The sequence below is a fragment of the Cenococcum geophilum genome (assembly GCF_001692895.1).
Source record: "Cenococcum geophilum 1.58 unplaced genomic scaffold K441scaffold_13, whole genome shotgun sequence".
Taxonomy (NCBI): Eukaryota; Fungi; Ascomycota; class Dothideomycetes; order Gloniales; family Gloniaceae; genus Cenococcum; species Cenococcum geophilum.
In genome coordinates, this window is record NW_027137571.1 from 1,261,274 (window position 1) to 1,277,575 (window position 16,302).

Sequence of the window (16,302 nt, forward strand, 5' to 3'; positions counted from 1 at the left end):
ATCCGCTTTAAGTAAAAAGGAAATATTTATAAAAAAAGAAAATGGTTAAAGTACTAAAGAGCTTCGGCTTATAAATATATTTATATTAAATTTATAATAATACTTTATGTAATTTTTTAACTAACACGCTGCGGCCGCGTTAGGCAATGCGGCTGCGGCGCCTTATTAGCAAATAATAATGATTGTCATCATTGTTGCTAACGGTAATGAACATCATATATCAAGCTATATTTTAAACAGCATAGCAAGCTGGCCGCATCCAGTGCCGGCCGAAAAATCAAATGAATCCAACCTACCCTAACGGCCAACATCCTACAAAGAAGCCAGAGCACAGGAAAGTGCCCGAGAGCACACGAGGGGTTCTTTAGATGTTAGCCCGTGAAGAATTGTGCAGTGCTGTATGAAAAAAGGGAAAAAATGAAGAAAAATCTGTCGAAAGCTCTGGATATATAGAGCGCCAAACCCAGTCTGCTGACCATCCCAGACCAAACGCCGTCACAATCCACCCTTTTTCGCCCTAACGCCGTCTCTAGGATACCTTGCCTGTTACCCTACAGCCTGACAAACCCTACTGCTACTCCAACGAGCCCTAACACCGCGGTCTCCCACACACCTCCATTCCCAGTCCATCCTGGCACAGGCCGACCACCCGCCCCTGAATGTTTCGTCGCACTTGCACTCGCCTTCGCCGCCTCGCTGGAGCTTGCTGCCACTGCCGCACTGACACTGGCTGCGGACGCACTAGATGCAGAGGCTGAAGATGCAAGCACGCTGCTCGTTAGCTGTGCCAGCATCGCTGTAGCCGGCGTGAAGCCTGAGCTCCAAGCCAGACAGGCCGTGGGGAGCGCAAAAGTTGTAGACAGCAACGTCGTAGAGGTTCCAAATGCGACATTTGGGAGCGGGTTTATAGCCACCTCGAAATTCCCACCGAAAGCGACGCCGATTTCTACGGCGGGCTCGATGAGAGTGAGGTCGCCCATCTGGGCTAAGAGTTCAGTGAGCGTCGCGGAGGAGACGCTGTTATCTGTTGGGAGCGTTGCATTGGTAGAATTTAGGGGTACACAGGAAGCGTCTGTGTGGGATTGAGGTGATATGACTGCAGAGACGGATGGCAGGTCCAGGAATATGGCCGCCTGGACGGTAAAATCGTCACCGTTGAAGCTAAAACCGATGGGAATGGCAGGACGGAGTGCGTTTCGAACGGTGAGCGTAATGTCGGTTGTATTGGCTTGGAAGGGAAGTGCAGTAATGGTTGCAGCGTCACTGCTCATAGATTAGTTATTATCTGGAGCGGCTCATTTCAGGGAACGTACAAGCCTTTCACAGAGGAATTTGAGAGATCGCCAAAGTCGACGTTCACATAAGAGCCGGTAGGTACCTGATTAACACAATAAGCGACCAATAGCGGAAAGAGCCAATCAGACAGTGGACAGACCTGGATATCGAAGCCATAGGTAAATTCAACGCCTCCGCTAATTTGAAACTGGGCAATGATCGAAGGCGTAAAAGTAATGCCTGCCCGTCCGAGTCCAGGAATCTAAATCGAATTAAGATTAGTGAAGTTTTCGGCATTATATATAGGTGTGATCTATACCACAAACCCAACGATAGGGATGCTGAATAAATCATGCGAGTACGTCGCAGTTCCTGAGGGTATTGAAATCAACTCTATATGGGCCGAAACTCCATTTGCTTGTAGTTGCACATTGCCACCGCTGATGAAATCGAACGGAGTTCCATCAAATGGGTTGATATCAATCTTAAAAGTCCCCTGAGTTAAGACTAGCTGCCCTGTCGTGGTGCAGTTCTTGCAGCCAATATTTACAGGTACTTTCTGTATTTGCTCGATTGGAAAGTGGAAGGTAGAATTGAGTATCTGGGTCGCAAGATTGATGCTGAGTGAAGTGGCCGTGGCCGATGAAGTAGGAATGGTAATAGTAGGCACCGATACGGCGGAGTATATTGTTGGAACTGAAGTAGCTGTATGCGAAGCCGTGGAAATTGTTTGGGCTGTAATAACGGCTGTAGTAGTACTAGGAGCATTCTGCCTGCGAAGAATGTTGCTACGGCGGCGGAATGAATGCGGTTCGCCAGTATACCCAAAGTCAATATCAAAAGTACGAAAGGCCTGCTTCCAAGGCGTCCGCGAAGCTTGCATCACTAGCGAAGACCCATCATCCGATAGAGTGATTCCATCGATTCTGTTTGACGTGAGTTATTATATAATTCGACAGGACAAGATATTAGGAAGCAAGGTTTAGACAGGGCTTACTTAAAGACCGAGCGACCCTCTTCACTGTTGCAGGTGATATGTGAGGTAATCGCATATGAGCCATTCTCATGATGACATGCATGTCGAACAGCCTCCGCTCCAGACTTGTTTTCGAAGCTTAGTTTGATGGCCGAATCTGTGCACTCAACACCATTTAGATGGTGCTCAATATCTTCTAACACAAGAATGGGAACATCCGATTCAATCCGGACACGTGATGCAAACACCGATTCGCCTCCGTACGTGTTTTCAACTATCTCAGTTGTCAGCATAATATAGAATAATGACAAGATATGCTTACATTCGGTGTATACTAAGTTGGCAGCAAACGTTCTTCGGATTTCCTGGTCTCGTCGAAGGAGATCAGACTGTCTTGAGGCAGCTCTGAGCTGACGGTGCGGTATATTTGGTTCTTCTTGCACTGGCGTACAAGAGACAAGGCTTCCCCACTGTCCTAAGAAGAGAAGAATGAAGATGATGTGCCAATCCAGGGTCGCCATGGAGAACAAGACAGTAAGAGAGGAAGAAATAACAGTCATTAATCCTACAGTAATATGGAAAGATACGGAACTGGTTAGTGAAGAATCTGAGGAAGGATGCGATCTCGACGTCTTTAATCTATATGATCGGGTTGTGCATTGATATGGAATGAAAGCAGTTTCGCACTAAGGTGGGAATATCCAGTCTCAATGTGTGATGCTAGGAAATTGAATGGTTGCTGGGCTATAGAAAAAGGATTATAGTACATGCTTTGTGGCATGAATTTGATGGTAACTCGGTCTCATGAAACAAATTCGTGGCATGCGGCACAGCACATGATGCTTGAGGATCACCACTGCAGGTACCAGCGCCCCAAACGATTGTACTGTGCAATTGAGGCAGAAGGGAGCTGTCAGCCTTGGGGGATCACCGTAGGGTGCTATTCGTCTCAAGGATGCTGTGTTAACCTGAAGGGGCAGGAAAACTGGGGGATTGAGGCTTCAAACGACGTGCACTACCACAACGGAGGTTGCAAAAGGAAAAAAAGGGCTCAGCTATCTTCTAGGGATGTTACTAGCAACACCCATGGTGTCCTAGTAAAATCTGCTGATGCTATCTGGGGACCGTGGCTATGGCCGCTCTCGAACGCAATATATGCATGCAGCTATCCGTGCCTCCCCCAAAGACCGCAGAGTTCGTTCCCCTCGGCCATGCGTTCCCACCAGGAAGTAACGGCGCTAAATGATCTAAAAGGCGTTACTATATATGGCCATTTGATACGGAGGTTTGGATTATGCTCAATAGATTTTCTTGCGATTAGGTTGACCATCTCGCTGCCTTTCTCGGCTGTAAGATTGAAGTACCTACCCAAGATGCAACCAGACCCCACGCGATTGCAGTGACTGAAGCTTTGACGCAAAGCAAGCTCGGATGTGAATATCAGGAAAGGCAACGCGTAACGGGAAATCGGGAAATCGATAGAGGAGGCTTCAACATCCCAGGATCCCGCGCACAGCGCGCGGCTGGAAGCGTTTGTCCAACAGGGCGAGGCCTTTGCGCCGCAGAAGTGCGTTTCTTCACACCTTCACCTTGAGATGCTGCAATGCATGCAATATTAATCAACAAGAATGCTGACCACCCCAAAGCGCGCGCGTCAAGGCCGCCTTGAGGGCAGTGAGAAGTTTGGAAGGAACGTGCTGGTGGTGTTGATCTTGCAGATAGAACGGGAGAGCTCGCCGCTTTCAGCCGTGGTCTTTGGTGCCATTTGCTTCATTAGGATCAGCACGCTCCTATGGCTCCCTGTTAAGAAACTCTGGCGGTCTCATGTAGGCTTCGTGGGGTGGGTTCACAAGTCTGGGGATCAAAGCTTTGCGCATTTTGTTTCAGCCTCCAAGAAATCCTGGGAGTTGTTCAATTGCCAAGGCTATCTCGCCATCTTGCCAGGTCACAGCAAGGGATCAATTTGAGCCCGAATAGCAGCTACTGTTGTCTAATTATATCTACGGTTGCTGGAGTCATGCATGTGCAAACCCAATACTCCGCTATTTGGAACATTCCTTGGTATCTTTATCAAAATACAGCCCAAGTGGCGCAGCGGTCCGCTGCAAAGTGGAAGCCCAATGTTACTCACGCACAGCCAGAAATTCCAACCAAAAGTTTTACAAAACATAGTTACATGAACGCTCCAGTACTTCTGCTCCCGCCTTTCTCAATATCTTTGCCATGCGTGTCGTAACGGTCGTCATCGTCAGTGTCGTCATCCCGCCTCTGCCCCGGCCTTCTAGACTCGAACGCGAACTCAGGTAAACTGGTCTCAGATGGTACGGTAGCCAGCCCTCCAGCACTGGGAGAAAGCGTACCAGGGTTCGGGCGCCGGCTCGGCCTCTGCCACTCCTCTTCCGTGTCGGAGTAATCTGGCGGCGTGTTGAAGTCGGGTACAGCTAGCCTGTTCTGAGAGTCACCCTTGACTAGGCCGAGCCGCTCTTCTTCCGTCGCCCTACCCACTTGATGCGTATGTTCTTTACTCGACTTCCTTGACGAGAAGCTTAGGGCGCCTCGAGATTGCGGCCGGCCCGATCCACTGCCTCCCCCCGTACTGTCCCCTCTATTCCGATTGAAGACATTCTGGAAAGAGAATTGTCGTTTCGCCGTGTGAGGGGGTGGTTTGGGAGGGGCAAGCGTGTCCCGTGACTCCGCTCTGTCTTCCTCGACTCTAGGCGCCCAATGAATGGCAGGCCCGTGCGGCTTATAGTTTGTGTCTTCATCCGTGTCTCTTCGCAGCCCAGGAGGCAGTCCATACACATGAGAACTCGGATCCACAATATCTGCTGATCGGGGTGGGTTTTCTAGGCTGAGCCCAGTCAGTGGAACGGGAGATATTGGAGCATGAGATGCCTGAGATCGTCTAGAGCGCAGCCGAGTAAAAAAGCCAGGATGGATATCGTCATCGTCACTGGTCGGGTCATTCTCGCTGGGAAATCGAGACATGCCAAGCGGTGGATGAATCGTCTTTTGTCGTTGCAAGGTGCTGTTGCGTCCTGGGTCAATAATTGTTTTCCGTCTGCGTAGGCCATCCCATTCCACCGTTTCATTTTCGCCAATTGGCTCCATTTTCTCTTCTTGGAGTCTCTTGGCCTCCAAGGCTTGCTTCTCTTGTCGTGCCATTGAGAGCGAGCGAAGGATTGCACCACCGCCACGAATAGTGTCTGCTCTTGGTTCATACTCTGGCTCTTCCTGTTCGGCCACAGTACGGACCTGGTCGAGGTCTCCACTGAATACGGCAGCATCTGGAACATCCTTGGCTGATTTGGAGAGCTGGAGTAATATGACACCAGCACAGATCTGCAGAAATCCCATGATAACGGTTGTAATTGTGGCAGCAGTTCCTTTGAAGCCCTGGAAGAGAATTGCGGAAGTAACAATGGTCGAGCTAGTGAAAAAGACATAGTAGGTGGGTGTAACGAGAGCAGCGTTAAAAAGATTGAGCGCTTTCTATTTAAACACATCCGTTAATAAACTACTGGTGTCTTACATGGGGAGGGATCCTACTTACGTTAAGGTATATAATCTCAGTGACCAGGGTGGTGATCACGAATACCAGGAGAACGTAGAGAAACCACTGGTTGAACTGTGGCTTTCCGGCGATTTGAGCAACAATAGCAGCTCCCAGACCTTGCGTGGCTACGACGCTCAAGCCTCCAATGAGACTGCAGATGCTGAGGTAGACCATCATAGATTTCTTTCCGTATCTTGGCCCGGCCCACAAAGCAATGAAAATACATCCAATAATAACCACTCCGGCGTAGCTAAGGAATCCCGGAGCAATGACTAGATGCTTCATATCCTGAATGTCGGAGACTGCGGACTGGCTTGGTGCGTTGATGACGATAACAACGGATCCAATAATACAGTTGAAGCATCCAACCTTTCCCACGAAGCTCAAACGTTCTTTTAAAAAGATGGCAGACAAAATAGTAGTGACCACGACCGACAAAGCCCCCAACGGTGTAACCAGGATGGCGTCCACAAAAGCATATGCCACAAAATTGCATATCTCCCCAATTATCATTAAAGTCATGCCGGACCACCACCAAGCATTCTTGAGGTAGCCGTAGCCTTCTCCAGCCTCTTCGTTGTACTTTAAGTTTGCCTTCAGCAACCCTAGCTTCTTGAGAACGAATGAAACTCCTATGAACAGCCCCGATGATATAGCTAGTATTAAGCCGACGACTTTGTAGATAGGAGGTCTCCCGGAGGAGGCGGCTGGGGCTCCGGATCGAGCATAGAGATTGTGTGCCGCAACCAGGAGGTCACTCGTGGTATCCATTGTGCAGGAGGGTATATCGAGAATCCACAGGAGTGTGGGAGTTGCGGTCCTATCGAAAGTAATATCGATGGGTGTTGAGAGCCCTCCTAATAACACTATATAACTGAAAACGAGTGACGGGAAGATGGAAGGTGAAGAGCTACAAGAATTTTAACCGCGGAGGACGCATGGGAAGCAGGACATCCCTAGGTCTCAGCCGAAAAAGTGGTAGGTGGTAGGTGGCGTCCTTGGTAACGGGGGCGAGACGGATGGCGAAGTTGTGGAAGTGTTTTGAGGAATGCTATCTGAACGGCACCGTAGCAGAATATATGATTACTACTTGCGGAAGTCCAGAGGGTTAAGACTGAGTGAGGGGATTGGAGCTCAACGGCGAAAAACGCAATTGTCGTCTGGGGGTCGAGATTGTTGTGGAAACGAGGCGCAACAACCTGACGATAAGAAAACAGAGCTAACTTTTGCTACGAACTCGAATTTCAGATTCAAAACTTCGCAAAGTGCAGAGAGAATAAGTGGTGCAGATATGAATTTTGTAGAGTGAACAAAGTGTCGTGTCCGAGGTTGGAGCGGTGTTTTCGTTCCTTGCTTCTCCGTGTCTGGCCACCAGACACTACTCTTTGTGTCTCATATCCTGTCGCTGCCCCTGCCCCCTGCGCTGCCCCTGGGATTGCGCGTTAGCCACGCATTTTGATATCGCTTGACAGCGCTGAAGCACACACTCAGCGCGAACAACTTCAGATCTGTAGAGACGGCACTTATCCACCAATCGTGAAGCTGGAGTTTCTGGCCCTTCCATGGACGTATACGAAAATAGCGACCGCCACAATGGTCACGACATCTTCGCCGCTAGCTCTGTGGCTGATATTCAAGCCACACTGGCAGGCCTCAATCAACAAGAAGCTTCCGTAACGGCCAGACTCAACTCTCTTATAGCATCACAAAAGGACCTCTCACGCGAACTTGGCCGCCTCGACCTCCTACGTGCCCATTTAGGTTCACAGGCTGTGAGTACTCGAGCTATCAGCAATGGCATGCTCTCCGACGCTGCCTCCACCGCCAACCGCATCTCCGGAGCCGTCAAAAGGCTAGATCGGGAACAGTCGAATGTGAGGGCAACACTGGAAGTGGTTGAGCAGGTTGCGGAATTGAAAGCATGCGTTCTTGGCGTACATGGGTCGATGGGAGCACCTCAGGACTGGGAAACAGCTGCGGGCTACCTCAGCCGTGCATCTAAAATCCCTGCCGAGGTAATCAATGGTAGCTTTGCTGAAGAGATCGTGCCAACTGCAGAAATCCCTGACCCTCCAAGGGCAACATTGGATTCTGCAGCCGAATCACTTTGTGGTCTGTTTTTGCGAGAGTTTGAAAAAGCGGCAAAAGAAGCAGACGGGGCTAGAGTTACGAGATTCTTCAAGTTGTTTCCCTTAATAGGGAGGTCAGACGTAGGGCTGGACGCATATGGACGTTACGTTTGCCATGGAGTAGCTTCAAGGGCGCGGACGAATCTTAACTCTGGGTCTAATGCTCAGAGAAAGGAAGGGTTCTTCTACGGGAATACCTTGACGAAACTGTTTGAGCATATCGCTCAGATCGTGGATGGCCACGAGCCTTTGGTTGGGCGACACTATGGAGCCGGTATGATGGTAAAAGTCATAGAACGTCTGCAGATTGAGGCAGACGTCCAGGGTGGAATTATCCTCGATACTTGGCATGACGAGCGGACCATCGATCGAAAATTAACTGACATCAAGTCGTATGCTTTCTCATTTCTCGTCCAAAGCTTTTTGCCTGCGCAAAAGCCCAGCGCAGGAACTCCACGATCCAGCTCACCTGCAAAGAAAGATTCTGCTGCTGGTCGCTCAAGCGAGGATGAAGGCGTTGATATGAAAGAAGTCGATGGGTTACTTGGAGAGGCAGCGCTGATGCTTGGGCGATGGGCACTGTATTCGCGATTTCTTGCATCTAAATGCGCAGTAAGTTATGATTGAAGAAGCACGTATTCATTTACTCACTATCACAGCCTCAAGAATCAGATGCTACATTTGGAAGCGATCAGCACAGCCTAACAATGCCACAATTTCTCTCGAGCAGCAATCTATATAAAAAAGTTTCCAAGAATCTTGTCGAGCCTTTCAATGTCATGACCACTTTCTTCTTTCGACGTTCAGTAGAGAAGGCGTTTCAACTTGACGAATCCCCTTCAGATCTAAATCTGAACCCAAACAAACCTCTTGGCGCAAACCCGCCATTCATCACTTCTGCCGTTGACGATGTCATGTACATCGTGAATCAGGTTCTGCAACGCTCACTAGCTACATCACAACGAGCAGTGGTGTCAAGCGTCGTGCCTACCATTGGACGTGTGCTTGGCTCTGATTTTGTGGGCATGATACAAAGGAAGATGCGGGACGAAAGCTACCCCAAGCCGGTTATCCAAGGAGGGTTACCGCCCGAGGACAAAGTAATTGCCTTCCTCGTCCTCATTAACAACCTCGATATTGCTACGGATTACATCAAGCGGATCGTAGAAACCCAGGTCGGTACGCAGAAAAAGGTTGCAGGCGATGAATCAAGCAATTCAAACGCTCCCCTGAACGATCTATTCCCATTCGGCCATGACGCAACCTTTGTAGAAAACACCCTCAAGGCTATGGAACACAGCTTCTCCTCGAAGACCGGCGAACTGCTCAACGATAGTGTTTCTGTGGCGTTCCACCGGGTCCTGGAGCCTCGGATCCGGCCAATTCTCGCTGAGGCCTTCCGCGACATCGACTACGCGCCCAGTAATTCGGAAGATGCTAACATTGTCCAGAACGATGAGGAGTCTCCTGAAGGCGACGATGCCGATCTCGTGAAAGCTCGTTTTGACCGAGGCTGGGGTGCCCTGACTCGGCCCATAAAGCGTATTCTGACGCCTGCCAACTTTGACAGATTGCTGGTAACTGCTACAACCTACCTAAGCAACGCGCTCGAGAAGCGTATCCGGAGCTACTACGGCCGCGTCAACGAGCTCGGCGCTGTGCGACTCGAACGTGATGTTGCTGGTATTATAAACGCGGCGGTTGCTGGTGGGAAGTACGGCTTGCGAGATTCGTTTGCCAGATGCACGCAGATGACGCTCATCATGAACATGGAAGAGGATGAGTGGGAAGAAGCTGTTAGGGAAGAAGTAGCGAAGGAAGCTGGTATTGTGTGGGTCTTGGATACGGAGGATAGGAGAAGAGCTAGGGCTATCGTAAAGGATAGAGCTGGATGAGCAGAAGCGTTGCCAAGAACACTATTATTTACTATAACACCTGGTTCGCTTTGGAGAATACTTTAACAACTTCCCGATACTAAAGACGCTCCTGATCTCCTAATCTCCGGTAATATCACCTAGTGCTCCTCACCCCTGGCTTTAACCTTCCTTCAAACTACCCTTTTTCTCTCCTATGACACCTCCTTTAACCCACTCCAAAGATTATTAAACCCCTCGGCCCAACTCGGATGCGCAAACACCATCTCCCTCAGCGTCTTCCAACCCACTCCACCCACCATGGCCATCTGCACGACTGCCATCATCTCCCCGGCCTCGGGCCCGACGGCCGAGAAGCCCAGGATGAGCCCTGTATCGCCGTCCACAACCGCCTTCAGCATCCCACGCGTCTCGGCCGTCTCGAGCGCGCGCGCCACCCATGACAGAGGCATCGAGGCCACCGTGACGCGGCGGCCCGGCGGCACCTCGGCTGCATGCAGCCCGACATGCGCGACCTGCGGGTCCGTGTAGCAGACGTAGGGGATCGTGGGCGCGCGCGCCTGCGTCGTGTGCGGTGTCCCCTGGCCCTTCGCTGCCGCGCTCGCGATCAGGTTGTCCCTAATGATGCGGAAGTCGTCGTACGAGACGTGAGTGAAGGCGGGCCCGCCGTGCACGTCGCCCATGGCGTAGACGCCTGGCGCGGAGGTCTCGAGAGTAGGCGACACGACGATGTGGCCGCGGGAATCAACCTCAACCCCCGCAGCGGAGAGATTCAGCATGTCGGTGTTCGGGGTGCGGCCGGCGGCCAGGAGGAGGTGCGAGCCCCTGAGCGTCTGGGTCGCGCCGTCCCCCGCCCTCACGGTGAGGGCGATGGGGGCCGCGGGCTCGGACGCGACGGACACGGCGGCCGTGGATAGCAGCACTTCAATCCCGTCCTCGCGCAGGATCTCCAGCACGCAGTCCGCGATCTCCGGGTCCTCGCGCGGCAGCACGCGCGGCGCGCGCTGCACGACCGTGACCCGCGCGCCCAGCCGCCTGAACAGCTGCCCGAACTCTAGCCCGATGTACCCGCCGCCCAGCACGACGAGATGGTCCGGCACAGCGCCCAGCTCCTGCACGCTCATCGAGTCGAGCACGCGGTCCGCAGGCACATCCTCCAGCCCACGCAGCGCCGGCCGCGCCGGCCGCTCGCCCGTGTTGACGAAGACCAGCTCCGCGCTGAGTTGCACCTCCTCCTCACCGCCGCCGCCCTCGTTCTTCCGCACCTTCACCGTCCGCGGCCCCACGAACGCGGCCTCGCCCATCACGACCTCCACACCCGCGGCGGCGGTGCGCTTCTCGCTCCCTTGGCGGAAGCTCGCGACGATGTCGCGCTTGCGCTGCCGCACGCGCCGCATGTCAACTGTGATGCCACCGTCGCAGTGCACGCCGTACTCGGCGCCGCGGCGCGCGAGGTACGCGACGCGCCCGCTCGCGATCATCGTCTTGGTCGGCGTGCAGCCCTCGTTGACGCAGCAGCCGCCGATGTGGGCGCGGTCGACGAGGCAGGTCTTGCGGCCTGCGGCGGCGAAGGCGGACGCAAGAGGCGTGCCTGATTGGCCGGAGCCGAGGATTAGGACGTCATAGTGGGTTTTGGGGGAAGGCATTGTTGTTGTTATTATGAGCGGTCTTCTTGTTGTTGGGGGGAGAGGGGGATGGAGATGGGGAGATGGGCTGATGTTGGCTTTGAGGTTGAGGTGGCGGAGGAGCTGAGACGCGCGATTGAGCATTGAAAGAGGGGAAGGAGAAGCAAGGAGAGGAGAGGAGAGGAGAGGAAAGGAGAGGCAATTAACCTACCCGGCAATTGAACTTACGTAGAGAATGAGTGGCTAGCTAAGGCGTTGAGAATGGGTGCATGTTGATTACTGAGGGGCTGTAGGACGCGATTCCGCTTTTTGCACGCCGCTGAACTTTGTCCCCATATATGACCTGCAGCGCTTGGCATAAGCTTTACCCAATTAATCTCAGCTTTGAGTAGGGCGGCCATTTAGCGCTAAGATGACTAAAACCGTCTAAGTGCTTTATTCATCCAAAGTTTATAGTTGCATAATCTCAATTGCCTTAATGCCTTCTCTAGTCCCGCTACTCCGTAAGAGTCTCTAGTATTAAATAACTACCATCTCTGCATGAGCTTCAGAAGATCACCGAAGAAGCTCACATATAAATCCACGTACCGTAGATTTCGACTTTTTAGTACACTCAACACCTATCCCTTGTCACCATCATTACCATTCCAGTCGATCATTGTCGTGGACGTCATGCCTCCAAAAAAATCCTTTTGCTCGTGGTTGAAGCATTTACGTAGAGATTATCGCGTCAAGGACTCGGAAAAGTCAAAGAGAAAGGACGACGATCCACAAGGCGGTACGGTAGCCTCGCCCACTGCCTCGGCGACATCATCCAAGCATATTGTGAGTACCTCTATAACTGGCGGAGGCGTCTCGCCGCTTGCGCAAACCACACATGTTCCTGCGAGCGTCGAACCCCAACCTCAAGACACGCCGTCCAACACCCAATGTGCGGCTTCCGTTCGCCATCCAGCGACTGCGGTTTCTGCGATACCTCCTACTTCGCCAACAGCGCTACATGCTCCGACGGCCTCTCGTACCTCGACAGCACCTTCTACGGCGGTAGCCTCCGCACTCCCTAGCCCATCGGAACGACTTTGGGATCGAGCCTACGATGAACTCAAAGATAAGGAATCTAAAGAGTCTGAATTGATGGATGCGTACGAGAAGGTCATGGCTCATATACTCAAGAAAGGTGATTTGAGTCCAACAGCACCGGAGCCCGATGAGAACGAGATTGAGACAGACTTGGCGGCAAGGCGGTTGCAGATGAACAAGCTTGTCGATGACGGTCTGAAAAAGACAGAGAAACTGGCCAACGTGATGAAGGGTATCGGGGGCGCTATACAAGTCATAGACTCAGTAAAGGAGACAATAGGTAAGGGGATAGAAAGCGTGCCCTGCGCAGGCATTGCGTGGGCTGGCGTTTGCATTGCCTTGCAAGTAAGTATGTTGTTTAGACACTGCAAATATAAATGCTAAGTTCTCTGGAGATACTCAAAGCACCTGCGGATGAGACGACAACCAATCGTGATGGAATCGTTTACGTCTGTGAAAGGATGGAGTGGTATTGGAATTTGTCGAATATCCAGTTTGAAGAGAATGTAGTCGATATACGGTCGCTCGTAGGACTACGGGACAGACTAGAGAAACATATCATTGATCTCTACAAAGCGCTTCTCTTATACCAGATTAAGAGTGTTCTCTCGTACTACCGAAACCAGGGCTTTGATTTCTTGCGGAACCTCTTCAAGAGCGATGACTGGGACGGAAGCCTGAAGAGTGTCCGGGACGCTGAGGATATCTTTCGTCAAGATTTGGCAGTGTACAATGAGCAACTAAAAATGTCCTATATCAAGAGGAAGCTCTGTCAGAATCTCCGTGAAGAGGATAGGCTTATTCTTGATTGGCTCACCAAAACTACCTATGGTCCTGAGCAGACTGACAACTTTTCTAGACGCCAGAAGGGAACGGGCCGATGGTTGTTGGAGTCCGATGAATTTCTAAAGTGGATAGTAGAAACCAAACAGACTTTGTTCTGTCCAGGAATGCCTGGGGCCGGCAAAACCGTACTCACATCGACCGTCGTGAAAGACCTTAGTACTATGTTTCGGAATGACGACTCCGTCGGCATCGCATACCTGTACTGTGAATTCAAGCGACAGAACGACCAAAAGCCAATAGACTTGCTTCTTAGCTTGCTTAGACAGCTAATTCAAAAACGGCCTCCTGTGCCTGAGAACTTCAAGAGTCTCTACGAGCAGCACAACAAGGACGATACCAAGCCATCTATCAGCGAAGTCTCGCAAATATTGGAATTCATCGTCCATACTTATTCAAGGACTTTTATTATTATCGATGCGCTAGACGAATGTCAAGTTTCTGAAGGAGGTCGCAGCAAATTTTTATCGGAGATATTCAACCTTCAAACCAAGACCGGAGCAAATGTCTTTGCAACCTCGCGACCCATCCCGGACATAGTTCATGAATTTGAAAAGCAAAAGAGTATATCGTTACCCGTCCGAGCCAGCAATGAGGACATCCGAACATACCTAGATCCTCGTATGTCAGAACTACCATTATTCGTTCAAGATAGTCCACCTCTGCAAGAGGAAATCAAGACCGCAATCTTAGAGGCAGCTGATGGAATGTATGTGCTTTGTCATACTCTTTATGAAAATTAGGCAGACTAACATTCGCGCAGGTTTCTTCTTGCGAAGCTTCACGTGGATTCACTCATCGGAAAGAGAGACTCTAATGCTCTCAAAGAAACGTTAAAAACGCTCCCGAGAGGATTAAGCGATGTCTATAAGCAAGCCATAGAAAGAATTGAAGGCAATGTTGATGATCGAGACCTTGCCAAGCAGGTTCTTTCTTGGATTACCTGCGCCCAGAGACCCTTAACCAAGCCAGAGCTTCGGCACGCCCTCGGTGTAAAAATTGGTGCGTCAAAACTTGACGATGGTGATCTCTCAGAAATCGAAGACATGGTTTCAGTGTGTGCTGGCTTGGTTACTGTTGATGAAGGAAGCAACGTTATCCGGCTGGTCCATTACACGACGCAGGAGTACCTGGAACGCACCTTGACTTCTTGGTGCCCCAACGCGCATGCCGATATCACAAAGATCTGCGTTACCTATCTGTCATTTGATGCGTTTACATCCGGTTTCTGTGAAACAGATGAGAAGTTCGAAACGCAATTGCAGTCATACGTTCTTTATGACTATGCAGCGCAAAATTGGGGACATCATGCACGGGAAGCTTCAACGCAGGCCACAATGGAGTTAGAACATTTAATTTTGAAATTCCTTCGGAGTGAAGCCAAGGTGTCAGCCTCTGATCAGGCGATGGTGGCCTCAGGAAGCTACTCCGGCTACAGTCGAAACGTGCCAAGGAAATTGACGGGAGTACATCTTGCAGCAATTTTCGGGCTAGATGACATTACGATCGCCCTACTCAAGCATGAATACGATCCAGATCCCAAAGATACTTCCGGTCGGACGCCGCTGTCGTGGGCTGCAGGGAACGGGCACGAGGCGGTGGTTAAGCTGCTGCTCGAGATCGAGAAGGTGGACGCGGACTCGAAGGACTCTAACGGTCAGACGCCGCTGTCGTGGGCTTCAGGGAACGGGCACGAGGCGGTGGTTAAGCTGCTGCTTGAGACTAAGAAGGTGGACGTGGACTCGAATGACTCCTACGGTCGGACGCCGCTGTCGCGGGCTGCAGAGAAAGGGCACGAGGCGGTGGTTAAGCTGCTGCTCAAGACCGAAAAGGTGGATGTGGAGGACTTCTACTACGGTCAGACGCCGCTGTCGTGGGCTGCAGGGAACGGGCACGAGGCGGTGGTTAAGCTGCTGCTTGAGACCGAGAAGGTGGGCGTGGACTCGAAGGCTAATTCCGGTCAAACGCCGCTGTCGTGGGCTGCAGGGAACGGGCACGAGGCGGTGGTTAAGCTGCTGCTCAAGACCAAGGTGGACGTGGACTCGAAGGACTCCAACGGTCGGGCGCCGCTGTCGTGGGCTGCGGGGAACGGGCACGAGGCGGTGGTTAAGCTGCTGCTCAAGACCGAGAAGGTGGACGTGGACTCGAAGGACTCCAACGGTCGGACGCCGCTGTCGTGGGCTGCAGAGAACGGGCGCGAGGCGGTGGTTAAGCTGCTGCTCGAGACCGAGAAGGTGGACGTGGACTCGAAGGACTCTAAGTACGGTCGGACGCCGCTGTCGTGGGCTGCAGGGACCGGGCACGAGGCGGTGGTTAAGCTGCTACTCAAGACCAAGAAGGTGGACGTAGACTTAAAGGACTCCTACTACCGTCGGACGCCGCTGTCGTGGGCTGCAGGGACTGGGCATGAGGCGGTAGTTAAGCTGCTGCTCGAGACCGAGAAGGTAGACGTAGACTCGAAGGACTATGGCTATTGGACGCCGCTGTCATGGGCTGCAGGGGCTGGGCACGAGGCGGTAGTTAAGCTGCTGCTTAAGACCGAGAAGGTAGACGTAGACTCGAAGGACTATAACTATTGGACGCCGCTGTCGTGGGCTGCAGGGGCTGGGCACGAGGCGGTAGTTAAGCTGCTGCTTAAGACCGAGAAGGTAGAAGTGAACTCAGGCTCTAACTGTAAGACGCCGCTGTCGTAGGCTGCTAAGAACGGGCACGAGGCGGTGGTTAAGCTGCTTTAAGACCGAGAAGGTAGACATAGACTTAGAGTCTACCTTCGGTTAGACGCCGCTGTCGTTAGCTATAAAGAACGGGCACGAGGCGGTGGTTAAGCTGCTGCTTAAGACCAAGAAGGTGGACATAGACTTAAAGGGCTCATATGGTCGGACGCCGCTGTCGTGGGCTGCAGAGAATGGGCACAAGGCGGTGGTTAAGCTGTTTCTCGAGACCG

At 51.8% G+C, this 16,302-nt stretch overlaps 8 protein-coding genes across 8 annotated transcripts; 4 read left to right on the top strand and 4 right to left on the bottom strand.

Moving 5' to 3' along the window:
* Positions 1–551: 551 nt before the first annotated feature.
* On the bottom strand, positions 552–2,772 carry K441DRAFT_552243 (uncharacterized protein; the record flags this gene model as incomplete). Its single annotated transcript, XM_067643136.1, has 6 exons — positions 552–1,263; positions 1,314–1,378; positions 1,436–1,537; positions 1,595–2,201; positions 2,273–2,525; positions 2,574–2,772. 6 exons carry the CDS (start codon positions 2,770–2,772, stop codon positions 552–554), a joined length of 1,938 nt encoding a protein of 645 aa, XP_067505928.1.
* Positions 2,773–4,423: 1,651 nt separating this feature from the next.
* K441DRAFT_552495 (DUF803-domain-containing protein) lies at positions 4,424–6,578 on the bottom strand (the record flags this gene model as incomplete). Its single annotated transcript, XM_067643153.1, has 2 exons — positions 4,424–5,743; positions 5,805–6,578. 2 exons carry the CDS (start codon positions 6,576–6,578, stop codon positions 4,424–4,426), a joined length of 2,094 nt encoding a protein of 697 aa, XP_067505929.1.
* A 791-nt stretch (positions 6,579–7,369) lies between these two features.
* On the top strand, positions 7,370–9,831 carry K441DRAFT_675856 (golgi transport complex subunit Cog4; the record flags this gene model as incomplete). Its single annotated transcript, XM_067650894.1, has 2 exons — positions 7,370–8,548; positions 8,596–9,831. The coding sequence occupies 2 exons, from the start codon at positions 7,370–7,372 to the stop codon at positions 9,829–9,831; spliced, it is 2,415 nt and encodes an 804-aa protein (XP_067505930.1).
* On the bottom strand, positions 9,614–11,680 carry K441DRAFT_657067 (FAD/NAD(P)-binding domain-containing protein). Its single transcript, XM_067648117.1, has one exon. The coding sequence runs from the start codon at positions 11,454–11,456 to the stop codon at positions 10,005–10,007; it is 1,452 nt and encodes a 483-aa protein (XP_067505931.1). The 5' UTR covers positions 11,457–11,680; the 3' UTR covers positions 9,614–10,004.
* K441DRAFT_657069 (uncharacterized protein) lies at positions 11,377–11,915 on the bottom strand. Its single transcript, XM_067648118.1, has one exon. It carries the CDS (start codon positions 11,834–11,836, stop codon positions 11,660–11,662), a length of 177 nt encoding a protein of 58 aa, XP_067505932.1. The 5' UTR covers positions 11,837–11,915; the 3' UTR covers positions 11,377–11,659.
* Positions 11,916–12,512: 597 nt separating this feature from the next.
* On the top strand, positions 12,513–13,249 carry K441DRAFT_430711 (uncharacterized protein; the record flags this gene model as incomplete). Its single annotated transcript, XM_067641638.1, has 2 exons — positions 12,513–12,860; positions 12,911–13,249. Coding segments are annotated over 2 exons (687 nt in total), but the record flags the coding sequence as incomplete, so codon positions are not given.
* Positions 13,250–13,261: 12 nt separating this feature from the next.
* Positions 13,262–15,130, top strand: K441DRAFT_552403 (uncharacterized protein; the record flags this gene model as incomplete). Its single annotated transcript, XM_067643149.1, has 2 exons — positions 13,262–14,067; positions 14,122–15,130. Coding segments are annotated over 2 exons (1,815 nt in total), but the record flags the coding sequence as incomplete, so codon positions are not given.
* A 342-nt stretch (positions 15,131–15,472) lies between these two features.
* Positions 15,473–16,051, top strand: K441DRAFT_552059 (ankyrin; the record flags this gene model as incomplete). The annotated part of the gene is made up of 1 exon (XM_067643128.1): positions 15,473–16,051. A coding segment is annotated over one exon (579 nt), but the record flags the coding sequence as incomplete, so codon positions are not given.
* Between the last annotated feature and the right edge of the window lie 251 nt (positions 16,052–16,302).